We start from the raw sequence: 12,142 nt of genomic DNA on the forward strand, positions 1-12,142 counted from the left end.
ACTTAAAGTATAATAAAAATATATATATATAAAAAAAAGAAATGGCTCTTTCTACTTTGGGTCATTTATGCATTAACTAAAAATGGCCTGCTTAAAAACAGCAGATTCAGCCATTTTTTATTTAGTATTTCTGCAGTTTAGCCTTAAAGAATTAAATTTTTACTGGCTTTTTTTTTTCTTTATTTACTTACTTTGAGACAGGATTTTGCTCTGTCACCCAAGCAGGAGTGCAGTAGCGCAAACATGGCTCACTGCAACCTCAAATTCTTGGGCTCAAGGGATCCTCCTCCCTCAGTCCCAAGTAGCTGGGACTATGGGCATGTGCCACCACACCTGGCTAATGTTTTCTTTTTGGTAGGGACAGGCATCTTGCTTTCTTGCCCAGTCCGGTCTTGGAACTCCTGGGCTCAAGTGATCCTCCTGCCTTGGCCTCCCAAAGTGCTGGGATGACAGGCATAAGTTACGGTGCTCAGACTGGTTTGATTTAATAGTCCTAGAGGCCCTGTCCCAACCACACAACCTTGGGCATCTTACGGATAGAAACCATGTCTTCATCTTGCGTCCATAGCTCTACAATATAATGTGCCCTAAAGGTGAATTAAACTCATAGTTTACCCAGGTTGCATCTTCTATTTATTAGAATTGTCTTTTGTGACCTATAGGTCAGTTTCTGTGGTTTCTATAAACTATAGTTTCTATGAACAATTTCTATAAACTATACCTAGAAGTCAATCCTCCTGTCTTCCTATAGAGTATACCAAGATGTCTGATAATTTAGAGAGGTGTTTTCATCGGGCAATGATGAAACATTTTCCTGGAGAAGATGGAGACACAGATGAAGAATTTTGGATTCGAGAGGATGAAAAGCGGGAGAAAAGACGGAGTCGAGCTGGGCGAAGTGGTGGGAGCCATGTTTGGACCCGCTCCAGGGACCCAGAAGGGCCCAGCAGGAAACAGCAGCCCATGGAGAATGGAGGAAAGTCGTTGCCCCCCACACGCCGAGCGCCCTCTTCTGGGGACGATCAGAGCAGCAGCTCCACACAGCCCCCGCGGGAGGTGGGCACTTCCAATGGCCGAGGCTTTTCTCATCCCCTGCATTGTGGTGGGACACCCAGCCAGGCACCCTTTTTAAACCAGATGGTAAGGAATAGAGTAAAGACTGTTGCGGTTTCTCCTAGTTTGTGAGTTCATAGGAATGTAAAGGCCATTCAGTTAGTACTTCCTGCAAAATACTTCTGTGTATGTATGGAATCTTTTCCCCTGTGAGTCTTTCGTTCATTTTATTTTATTTTGTTTACTTTTTAGTAGAGACACAGTGTTGCTATGTTGCCTAGGCTGGTCTCAAATTCCTGGCCTCAAGCAGTCCTTCCGCCTCAGCCTCCCAAAGTGCTGGGATTATAAGCATGAGCCACTGTGTCCAGCCCTTTATTCTGAATCCTCCTTTTTCTCAATCATTTGAATTAGGTATTCTCAATGTGGGAAAAATTTGGATTAAAAAATATGTAATCTGGCCGGGCGCGGTGGCCCACTCTTGCAATCCCAGCACTTTGGGAGGCTGCGGTGGGCGGATCATGAGGTCAAGAGTTCAAGACCATCCTAGCTAACATGGTGAAACTCTGTCTCTACTAACAATACAAAAATTAGGTGCGGTGGCACTACTCAGCTACTCAGGAGGCTGAGGCAAAAGAATTGCTTGAACCCAGGAGGCAGAGTTTGCAGTGAGCTGAGATCGTGCCATTGCACCCCAGCCTGAGCGACAGAGTGAGACTCTGTCTCAAAAAAAGAAAAAAAATGTAATCTTTATTGTATAAAGCACAGGTATACATATAGTACATGAATGTACAGTATATCTGCAACATTATAAGATTTCATAGTAGCAGGCAATTGGAGAGAAACGGCTAAAATGGATCCTTGGGAGGAGGAGTAATAAAAAAGAGATTGAGAAACACTGATTTAATCTTGCATCTCCTGGAGAGGGAAGTTGCTTCGGGCTCATGGACAAACCCTGATGCGGGTGAGCACGTGTGTTCACAGTCTCCCTGTCTCCAGCTGAGGTTTAGTCGTCTGTTTATTTTAGTAGAACGTTCATCTTCAGGAAAACCCTTGTTGTCAACCTGAAGTCTGTGCCTTTCCTTTTTCCTCTTCTTGCTTTGTTCAATGTGCTGCAGAGGCCAGCAGTACCAGGAACATTTGGCCCTCTGCGAGGATCAGATCCTGCCACCTTGTACGGCTCCTCTGGAGTCCCGGAGCCACACCCCGGGGAGCCTGTGCAGCAGCGTCAGCCTTTCACCATGCAGGTAAGCAGCCTACTCTGGAGGTGCAGGTGCAGGGGGTCCCATAGGTACGTTTCAGAGAAAAAGTCTCTTTCCAGGTTAAATGTCATTCATTGCCTCCTTTCCCAAAGAGTCTGTTCCCATAGAGAAGCATGTCACAAAGTGTGCCTTATTCTGTGAGTCTGGTTAACTGTGCTGCCTTTTCTCGTTGCCAGCCTCCAGTTGGAATTAACAGCCTCCGAGGACCCAGGCTAGGCACACCCGAAGAGAAGCAAATGTGCGGGGGGCTGACACACCTTTCTAACATGGGCCCACACCCTGGATCCTTGCAGCTTGGGCAGATAAGTGGCCCAAGTCAGGATGGAAGCGTGTATGCTCCAGCTCAGTTCCAGCCAGGATTCATTCCTCCCCGGCATGGGGGGGCTCCAGCCCGGCCACCAGACTTTCCTGAAAGCTCAGAAATTCCTCCCAGCCACATGTATCGATCGTACAAGTACCTGAATCGAGTACACTCTGCCGTCTGGAATGGGAACCACGGTGCTACGAACCAAGGACCCCTAGGCCCAGATGAGAAGCCCCACCTGGGGCCAGGACCCTCTCACCAGCCTCGCACTCTCGGTCACGTGATGGATTCCCGGGTCATGAGACCCCCTGTCCCCCCCAACCAGTGGACTGAACAATCAGGCTTCCTACCTCATGGAGTTCCTTCCTCAGGGTACATGCGACCGCCCTGCAAGTCTGCTGGACATCGGTTACAGCCACCTCCAGTGCCAGCACCCAGTTCTTTGTTTGGAGCGCCTGCCCAGGCTCTGCGGGGGGTGCAGGGCGGGGACTCCATGATGGACAGCCCAGAGATGATAGCGATGCAGCAGCTCTCCTCCCGCGTCTGCCCCCCAGGTGTGCCTTACCACCCCCACCAGCCTGCACCCCCCCGTTTACCTGGCCCTTTTCCACAGGTAGCTCACCCAATGTCGGTCACTGTGTCAGCCCCCAAGCCTGCCCTGGGCAACCCTGGGAGGGCACCGGAGAACAGTGAAACACAAGAGCCTGAGAATGACCAAGGTAATTTACACTGTCACTTTGGGCTCTTTAAGCTCTTGTTTCATGAGTAATCTTTTTACACAGCATATCAAACCAAGTGTAATCTGGTTCTCAGCCTCTCTTTCTTTTTTTATTTTTTTTTTTATATTTTTATTTATTTATTTTTTTTGAGACAGAGTCTCACTCTGTCGCCCAGGCTGGAGTGCAGTGGTGCGATTTCGGCTCACTGCAAGCTCCGCCTCCCGGGTTCACGCCATTCTCCTGCCACCACTCCTGGCTAATTTTTTGGTATTTTTAGTAGCAACGAGGTTTCACCGTGTTAGCCAGGATGGTCTCAATCTCGTGACCTTGTGATCTGCCCCCATCGGCCTCCCAAAGTGCTGGGATCACAGGCCCACCGGGCCCGGCCTTCCCAGCTTCTCTTTCTTGAACTTCTCAGATTTGGGCCAATCACAGTCCTTCTCTTGGTCTATCGATCCCATTTCTGGTCATAATTTTGACTCTGCACAGGTGGGCGCTTGCTGGGCCAGGCGCTCCTCCTGAGACTTTTTTTTTTTTTTTTTGAGACAGAGTCTCACTCTTGCCCAGGCTGGAGTGGAGTGGCATGATCTCGGCTGACTGCAACTTCTGCCTCCCAGGTTCAAGCAGTTCTCCTGCTTCAGCCTCCTGAGTAGCTGGGATTACAGGTGCATGCCACCACACCCGGCTAGTTTTTATATTTTTAGTACAGACAAGGTTTCACCATGTTGGCCAGGCTGGTCTTGAAGGTCTGACCTCAGGTGATCCGCCTGCCTTGGCCTCCCAAAATGCTAGGATTATAGGCATGAGCCTTCCTGAGACTTTTATACATTAACTCATTTATTCTCAGAACAAGCCTTTGAGATAGCTACTGTTACCATCCTCGTTTTTACAGATGAAAAATCCAAGGCATGGAAATGTTAGATTATTTGCTCTCAGCCAGCTAGTAAGTAGCAGAGCTGAGATTTGGGCCCAGACAGACTAGATCCAGCATCCATGCTTTACTCACTGCATCATAGTTCCTCTAAAAAAGTACTGTCAGCCGGGCAGTGGTTTTGGTGGCTCACGCCTGCAGTCCCAGAATTTTGGGAGGCCAAGGCCAATGGATCACTTGAACCCAGGAGTTCGAGACCAGCCTGGGCAAGAGAGTGAGACTGTCTCTACTAAAACATTAAAAAATGGCTGGGCGCAGTGGCTGACGCCTGTAATCCCAGCACTTTGGGAGGCCAAGGCAGGCAGATCACAAGGTCAGGAGATTGAGACCATCCTGGCCAACGTGGTGAAACCCCATCTCTACTAAAAATACAAAAAATTAGCCGGGCGTGGTGGCGGGCGCCTGTAGTCCCAGCTACTCAGGAGGCTGAGGCAGGAAAATGGTGTGAACCTGGGAGGCAGAGGTTGCAGTGAGCTGAGATCACGCCACTGCACTCCAGCCTGGGCGACAGAGCGAGACTCCATCTCAAAAAAAAAAAAAAAGTTAAAAAATTAGCCAGGCGTGGTGGCTCATGCCTGTAATTCCAGCACTTTAGGAGGCCAAGGCAGGCAGATCACCTGAGGTCAGGAGTTCAGACCAGCCTGCCCAACATGGTGAAACCCATTTTACTTAAAATACAAAAATTAGCCAGGCATGGTGGCAGGTGCCTGTAGTCCCAGCTACTCAGGAGGCTGAGGCAGGAGAATCACTTGAACCCGGGAGGCAGAGGTTGCAGTGAACCAAGATTACACCACTGCATTCCAGCCTGGGCCACAAAGTGAGACTCTTTCTCAAAAAAAAAGTGGTTCATGCCTATAGTCCCAGCTACTTGGGAGGCTGAGGTGGGAGGATCACCTGAACCCAGGGAGGTCAAGGCTACAGTGAGCTATGATTGCATCACTGTACTCCATCCTGGGCAACAGAGCAAAACCATGTCTCAAAAAAGAAAAAAATACCATCTTGAAAGTTACCAAGTGAATTTCTGTTCCTTGGATACATACCTGGATTTATTAAGAATGGCCAATAGTGAGATCTAGCAAATTTTGAAGCAGTTTCTTAGAAATACCGTTTAGGCCAGGCGCGGTGGCTCACACCTGTAATACCAGCACTTTGGGAGGCTGAGGCGGGTGGATCACCTGAGGTTGGGAGTTTGAGACCAACCTGGCCAACATGGTGAAATCTTGCCTCTACTAAAAATACAAAAATTAGCCGGGCGTGGTGGTGCAGGCCTGTAAGTTCAGCCACTTGGGAGGCTGGATCATGAGAATCACTTGAACCCGGGAGGCGGAGCTTGCTGTGAGCCAAGATCACGCCACTGCACTCCAGCCTGGACAAAAGAGGGAGACTCCGTCTCAAAAAAAAAAAGAAATGCTGTTTAAGAGGAATAATCATTAAACTAGGGGAGAAAATGGAAAAAAAATACTTTGCAATTAATGCTTATTTCTAGGATAAATATATAGCATGCATGTAATTTTCTTCAGTTCCTGGCAGGAGAATGGACACACTTGGACTTAAGATAATAGATTCCTAGCCTAGCGCAGTGGCTCACATCTGTAATCCCAGCACTTTGGGAGGCCAAGGCGGGTGGATCACGAGGTTAGGGGTTCAAAACCAGCCTGGCCAACATGGTGAAACTCCGTCTCTACTAAAAATACAAAAATCAGCCGGGAACAGTGGTGGGTGCGTGTAATCCCAGCTACTCGGGAGGCTGAGGCAGGAGAATTGCTTGAACCCAGGAGGCTGAGGTTGCAGTGAGCCGAGATCACATCACTGCACTCCAGCCTGGGCAACAGAGCAAGACTCCGTCTCAAAAAAAAAAAAAATAGATTCCATATTAAATTGATGGTAGGGTTAGAACTCATTTAAATTTTTGTGTTTCTCATACCTGTAATCCCAACTACTTGGGAGTCTGAAGTGGAAGGATTGCTTGAACCCTGGAGTTTGAGGTTTCAGTGAGACATGATCACACCACTACACTCCAGCCTGGGCGACAGAGTTGAAACTCCGACTCTTCAAAAAAAAAGAAAAAAAATGGTTAGGGAAAAAAAACCTTTTACTATTTCTTTTGTGGAAAGTCCTACTTTGTTAACACAACCTCTAGCAGAATTTTCTAATATTGATTTCAAGTAAGTTCTGGAATTCAGAGCTTTACAAGAATCCTGTTTAGTTAAGTCTAGTTGCTAAGTTTAATGTTGGCTGAATAATGAAAAGTACAGTTTTTCACTTTCATTGTATAATTTGTACCACTGACCTTTAGGGCCAGCTTCAAGTAGCCTGAGCTATGTTAATAGCTCTTTAAAAGTTGTTAAGAATCTCTAACCTTGTCCTTCAGATCTGTTACCAGGATGGTAATTTGATCACACCTGGACAACTGTCCTCCTAGAAAGATAATAAAAAGATTATTTTGGCTGGGCGTGGTGGCTCACACCTGTAATCCCAGCACTTTGGGAGGCTGAGGTGGGTGGATCACCTGAGGTCGGGAGTTTGAGACCAGCCTGGCCAACATGGTGAAATCTTGTCTTTACTAAAAATACAAAAATTAGCCAGGCGTGGTGGTGCAGGCCTGTAAATTCAGCCACTTGGGAGTCCGGGTCTTGAGAATCACTTGAACCCAGTAGGCGGAGGTTGCAGTGAGCCAAGATCATGCCACTGCACTCCAGCCTGGGCATCAGAGTGAGACTCTGCCTCAAAAAAAGAAAAAAAAAAAGATTATAAGATTATTTTATATAGATATATACACACACTTACACACTATTGTATATTGTAGTCTTAGCTGAGACCTTATTTTTAGGTTGAATAGTAAGTTAAAGAATTCTGAGGATGTAAACAAGCATAGGAGTCTAATTAATTTGATTGGGCTTAGTAAATTTCCATAATATGTTAAAAATGCCTCTTTTTTTTTTTTTTTTTTTTTTTTTTTGAGATGGAGTCTCACTCTGTCGCCCAGGCTGGAGTGCAGTGGCACAATCTCAGCTCACTACAATCTCCACCTCCCGGGTTCACGCCATTCTGCCTCAGCCTCCCGAATAGCTGGGACTACAGGCGCCCGCCACCACACCCAGCTAATTTTTTATATTTTTTAGTAGAGACAGGGTTTCACCGTGTTAGCCAGGATGGTCTCCATCTCCTGACCTCGTGATCTGCCCGCCTCGGCCTCCCAAAGTGCTGGGATTACAGGCTTGAGCCACCGCGCCCGGCCCCTAAAGATGCCTTTTGAGTTTCATGTTGTAGGCATCTTGTCTTCAACACATGCAGACAAAGTGAATGTATTCATTCAACAATGTGATTGAGTCTGTGTGTGCATGAACCGAGAGGACAGTGAGACGGAGAAGTCCCTCCTGTGGAGCTTTTATTCTCGTGGAGCAGAAGCGAGGCGTTTGGCCTTCCCGAGCGCCCATCATGCCCTGTTCTTTCTTGTTGCGTCCCATTTTAGAGCTTCCCAGCATGGCCAGCGATTCTGATGACAACCATCCCCTCCCAGTGTGTTTCACATGCACCTGCCTAGAGTCCGTGAGCCACAAGCCGTCTCTCAGCCTCTTACAAATCGGGCAACCCATGGTTAAGGACATTTCCGTTCTCCGGCCCACCGTAAGAGTGGCTGTAGAGGTGCTAGGTTTTACCTTTGTGTCCATGAAAGGGGTGAAAGGAAGTGTACAGGGACCCCAATGTCCTGACCTCTTTCAGGGACTCAAACAATTTCCAGGTGGGGCTTGAATCACCACACATCCACCTTAATCTGACTCAGGCATGTTCTTCACATTAATACTGCCATTTCAGCTACTGAATTATTTTTTCTCCTTTTTTTTTTTTTTTTGTTGTTGTTGTTGTTGCAGCAGAGCCGTTGCCTGGCCTTGAAGAGAAACCACCAAGTGTTGGTACTTCAGAGGGGGTCTACCTCAAACAGCTACCTCACCCCACACCTCTCCTGCAGACTGACTGTACCAGGCAGAGCTCACCACAAGAAAGGGAAACAGTGGGCCCAGAGCTCAAAAGCAGCTCCTCCGAACCTGTGGACAACTGTAAAGCAACGAAGGGCAAGAATCCCTGGCCCTCAGATAGCAGCTACCCTGGCCCAGCCGCCCAAGGGTGCATGAGAGACCTCTCCACGGTGGCAGACAGGGGCGCTCTACCCGAGAACGGAGTCACTGGGGAAGCATCTCCTTGCGGATCAGAGGGGAAGGGCCTTGGTAGCAGTGGTTCCGAAAAGCTGCTCTGCCCCAGAGGCAGAACGTTGCAGGAAACCATGCCATGCACGGGACAGAACGCAGCGACGCCGCCCAGCACAGACCCCGGTTTGACGGGAGGCACTGTGAGCCAGTTTTCCCCCCTGTATATGCCTGGCCTGGAGTACCCGAATTCAGCTGCCCATTACCACATCAGTCCAGGCCTGCAGGGTGTGGGCCCTGTGATGGGAGGGAAGTCCCCAGCATCCCATCCCCAGCATTTTCCCCCAAGGGGCTTTCAGTCTAACCACCCACATTCTGGAGGCTTTCCCCGGTATCGCCCCCCACAAGGAATGAGGTATTCCTATCACCCACCGCCGCAGCCTTCCTACCACCACTATCAGCGAACTCCTTACTATGCCTGTCCACAGAGCTTTTCTGACTGGCAGAGACCTCTCCATCCCCAGGGAAGCCCAAGCGGACCCCCAGCCAGCCAGCCTCCCACACCGAGGTCCCTCTTCTCAGATAAGAATGCCATGGCCAGTCTGCAAGGCTGTGAGACACTGAATGCTGCCTTAACTTCTCCAACCCGTATGGATGCAGTGGCTGCTAAAGTCCCAAATGACGGGCAGAATCCTGGTCCAGAGGAAGAGAAGCTGGATGAATCTATGGAGAGGCCAGAGAGTCCCAAAGAATTTTTAGACCTGGACAACCATAACGCAGCTACCAAGCGGCAGAGCTCGTTGTCAGCCAGCGAGTATCTCTATGGAACTCCTCCGCCTCTGAGTTCAGGAATGGGATTTGGTTCATCTGCGTTTCCACCCCACGGTGTGATGCTGCAGACGGGGCCTCCCTATACCCCTCAGCGGCCGGCCAGTCACTTTCAGCCCAGGGCTTACTCTTCCCCTGTGGCTGCCCACCCACCTCACCACCCAGGGGCCACCCAGCCCAACGGCCTCTCTCAGGAGGGTCCCATCTATCGCTGCCAGGAAGAGGGCCTGGGTCACTTTCAAGCTGTGATGATGGAACAAATTGGCACTAGAAGTGGAATAAGAGGACCTTTCCAGGAAATGTACAGACCATCAGGGTAAGATTGCGTTCAGGCTTTTCCCCCTGAAGAAAGAACAGATGTTTATTTTATGTGTTTATTTTTGAGACAGAGTCTCACTTTGTCACCCAGGCTGGAGTGCAGTGGTGTGATTATGGCTCACGGCGGCATCGACCTCCCAGGCTCAAGGATCCTCCTGCATCAGCTGTTTAAGTAACTGGGACTACACATGTGCCACCACACCCAGCTAACTTTTTTTTTTTTTTTTTTTTTTTGTAGAGGTAGGGTTTCACCGTGTTGCCCAGGCTGGTCTTAGTCTCCTGTGCGCAAGTCATCCTCTTGCCTCAGCCTGTCAAAGTGCTGAGATTACAGGCATGAGCCACCACGCCTGGCCTGGATGTTCATTTTAAACAGAAAAATGGCCTTAGAGATAAAGATAACAGTTAATGGTCTAGGAACAAAAACGTGAATTATTGATGTTGCACACTCTGTAGGAAGGTATTAGACTTAGAGCCCAACTTTATCTTTGAAATTTTTTCCCCTCATGAAAATGAACTGGCATTTAAATGACTGATTTAGATTTTGATATTGTAAACTTTTTTATTATTTATTTATTTATTTTTTTTTTTTGAGATTAAGTCTCGCTCTGTGGCCCAGGCTGGAGTGCAGTGGTACGATCTCTGCTCACTGCAATCTCTGCCTCCCGGGTTCAAGCGATTCTCCTGCCTCATCCTCCCAAGTAGCTGGGATTACAGGTGCCCGCCACCATACCTGGCTGAGTTTTGTATGATACTATAAACTTAATAACCACAGTTTGAGAGCTGTAAGCAAGCCTGTGTCAACATTGCTGCCATGTGGAGACACTCTGACCAAGGTAAAAAAAAAAAAAAAAAGGCCTACCCAGGAGTAGAAGAGGACATCATATGTAGTATTGAAGTTTTACTACATACCTCTCATTTCTTACCCTATCATTGAATGAGAAAACGGTTTATCCAGAATGCAAACAAGTCCCCATGAGACTTCTTTCACACATGCTTGTGTAGTGTTGTTCTCCAGATCCAGTTAGGTGATCTGCCATCCGGGAAGTTTTCAAATCGATATATACAAATGAAAGTTATGAAGCGGCCAGGCGCGGTGGCTCACGCCTGTAATGCGTGTGGGAGGCCGAGGCGGGCAGATGACGAGGTCAGGAGATTGAGACCATCCTGGCTAACACGGTGAAACCCCGTCTCTACTAAAAATACAAAAAATTAACCGGGCATGGTGGTGGGTGCCTGTAGTCCCAGCTACTGAGGAGGCTGAGGCAGGAGAATGGCGTGAACCTGGGAGGCGGAGCTTGTAGTGAGCTAAGATCAAGCCACTGCACTCCAGCCTGGGCCACAGAGCGAGACTCTGTCTCAAAAAAAAAAAAAAAAGTTATGAAGCGTAATCTTTGAAACCAGTACCATTCAGCAGAAAAACCAGTGTGCCCCTTCTCAGTGCCATCCTGTCGTCTTACTGCTAGACCATCTCTACTATTTAACATTTTGTCATGTTTGCTTTATATGTCTCTAAATACCTGTTTTCTTTTCTTTACTTTTTTTCCTAAGCTGTTGGAAAGTAAATTGTAGACATCATGGCCCTTAACCCCTCAATACTTGAGCATGCATCTCCTAAGAATGGACATTCCTTGGATCACAATTTCAAAATGATTACCACACTCAAGGCAAATAACAGTATCTAATAGAGTTTTTATTTCTGTTTCCTCAATTGTCCCCAGAGTGTCTTTTAGAGCCATTTCTTTGTGTTTTATTTTTATTGTTTTTTTTTTTCTGATAAAGGATCCAATCAAGGCTCATGGATTTGCATTTGGCTGCTCTGTCTGTTTAGTCTCTTAATTTATAGCAGTTGTCATATCTTTGTTTTGTTTTCCAAAGAGTCCAGGCCAGTTATCATGGAGAGTGTTACAGATTCTAGATTCATCACACAGTCTCCTTGTGTTTAGATGAAACTCTTGTGCGAGGTGCAGTGGTTCATACCTATAATCCCAGCACTTTCGGGGGCTGAGGCAGCAAGATTGCTTAAGCTCAGGAGTTTGAGACCAGCCTGGGCAACATAGCGAGATCCTGTCTCTAGTGAAAATAAAGAACTTAGCCAGGCATGGTAGCACACACTACTCAGGAAGGTGAGGCAGGAGGAGCACTTGAGCCCAGAAGACTGAGGCTGCAGTAAACCATGATCCTGCCACTACACTCTAGCAGGGTGACAGAGCAAGACCCTGTCTCTAAAAGAAAAAAAATAGATTAAACACTTTTTCAGGAGTATACACAGGTGGTACGTGTGCGTGCCACTTACTGCACCAGCAGGCCCAGAATGTCGAGTTGTCCCAGTATGGATGATTCCAGGCCTGATCACTGGGGTGATGAAGGCAGTACCCTCGTGACTGCAGTGTCTTGTTTCTTTTGTCATTAACACGTCTTCATTAATTCTTCATCGCTTCTTTCTCGTGGCTGTAGAATGCAGATGCACCCGGTCCAGTCGCAGGCCTCGTTCCCAAAGACCCCCACAGCAGCAACATCACAGGAGGAGTTGCCGCCTCATAAGCCTCCAACGCTTCCCCTGGATCAGGTAAGAATCACTAAAAATT

General features: G+C 47.9%; 1 protein-coding gene across 6 annotated transcripts in view; it reads left to right on the forward strand.

Moving 5' to 3' along the window:
• LOC112130645 (chromatin remodeling regulator CECR2) overlaps window positions 1-12,142 on the forward strand; it is a 198,712-nt gene that overhangs the window by 178,477 nt on the left and 8,093 nt on the right. For 3 of the 6 annotated variants that reach the window (XM_054543016.2, XM_024240174.3, XM_054543020.2), the window contains 5 exons: window positions 752-1,140; window positions 2,169-2,297; window positions 2,489-3,335; window positions 8,139-9,555; window positions 12,012-12,123. In XM_054543016.2, coding sequence (XP_054398991.2) covers window positions 752-1,140; window positions 2,169-2,297; window positions 2,489-3,335; window positions 8,139-9,555; window positions 12,012-12,123 — 2,894 coding nt within the window. The remainder of the gene's footprint in view (window positions 1-751; window positions 1,141-2,168; window positions 2,298-2,488; window positions 3,336-8,138; window positions 9,556-12,011; window positions 12,124-12,142) is intronic. The other 3 variants (XM_054543017.2, XM_054543018.2, XM_054543019.2) reach the window with 3 other exon arrangements.

This window comes from Pongo abelii, chromosome 23 (genome assembly GCF_028885655.2).
Source record: "Pongo abelii isolate AG06213 chromosome 23, NHGRI_mPonAbe1-v2.0_pri, whole genome shotgun sequence".
NCBI classification, from domain to species: domain Eukaryota; kingdom Metazoa; phylum Chordata; class Mammalia; order Primates; family Hominidae; genus Pongo; species Pongo abelii.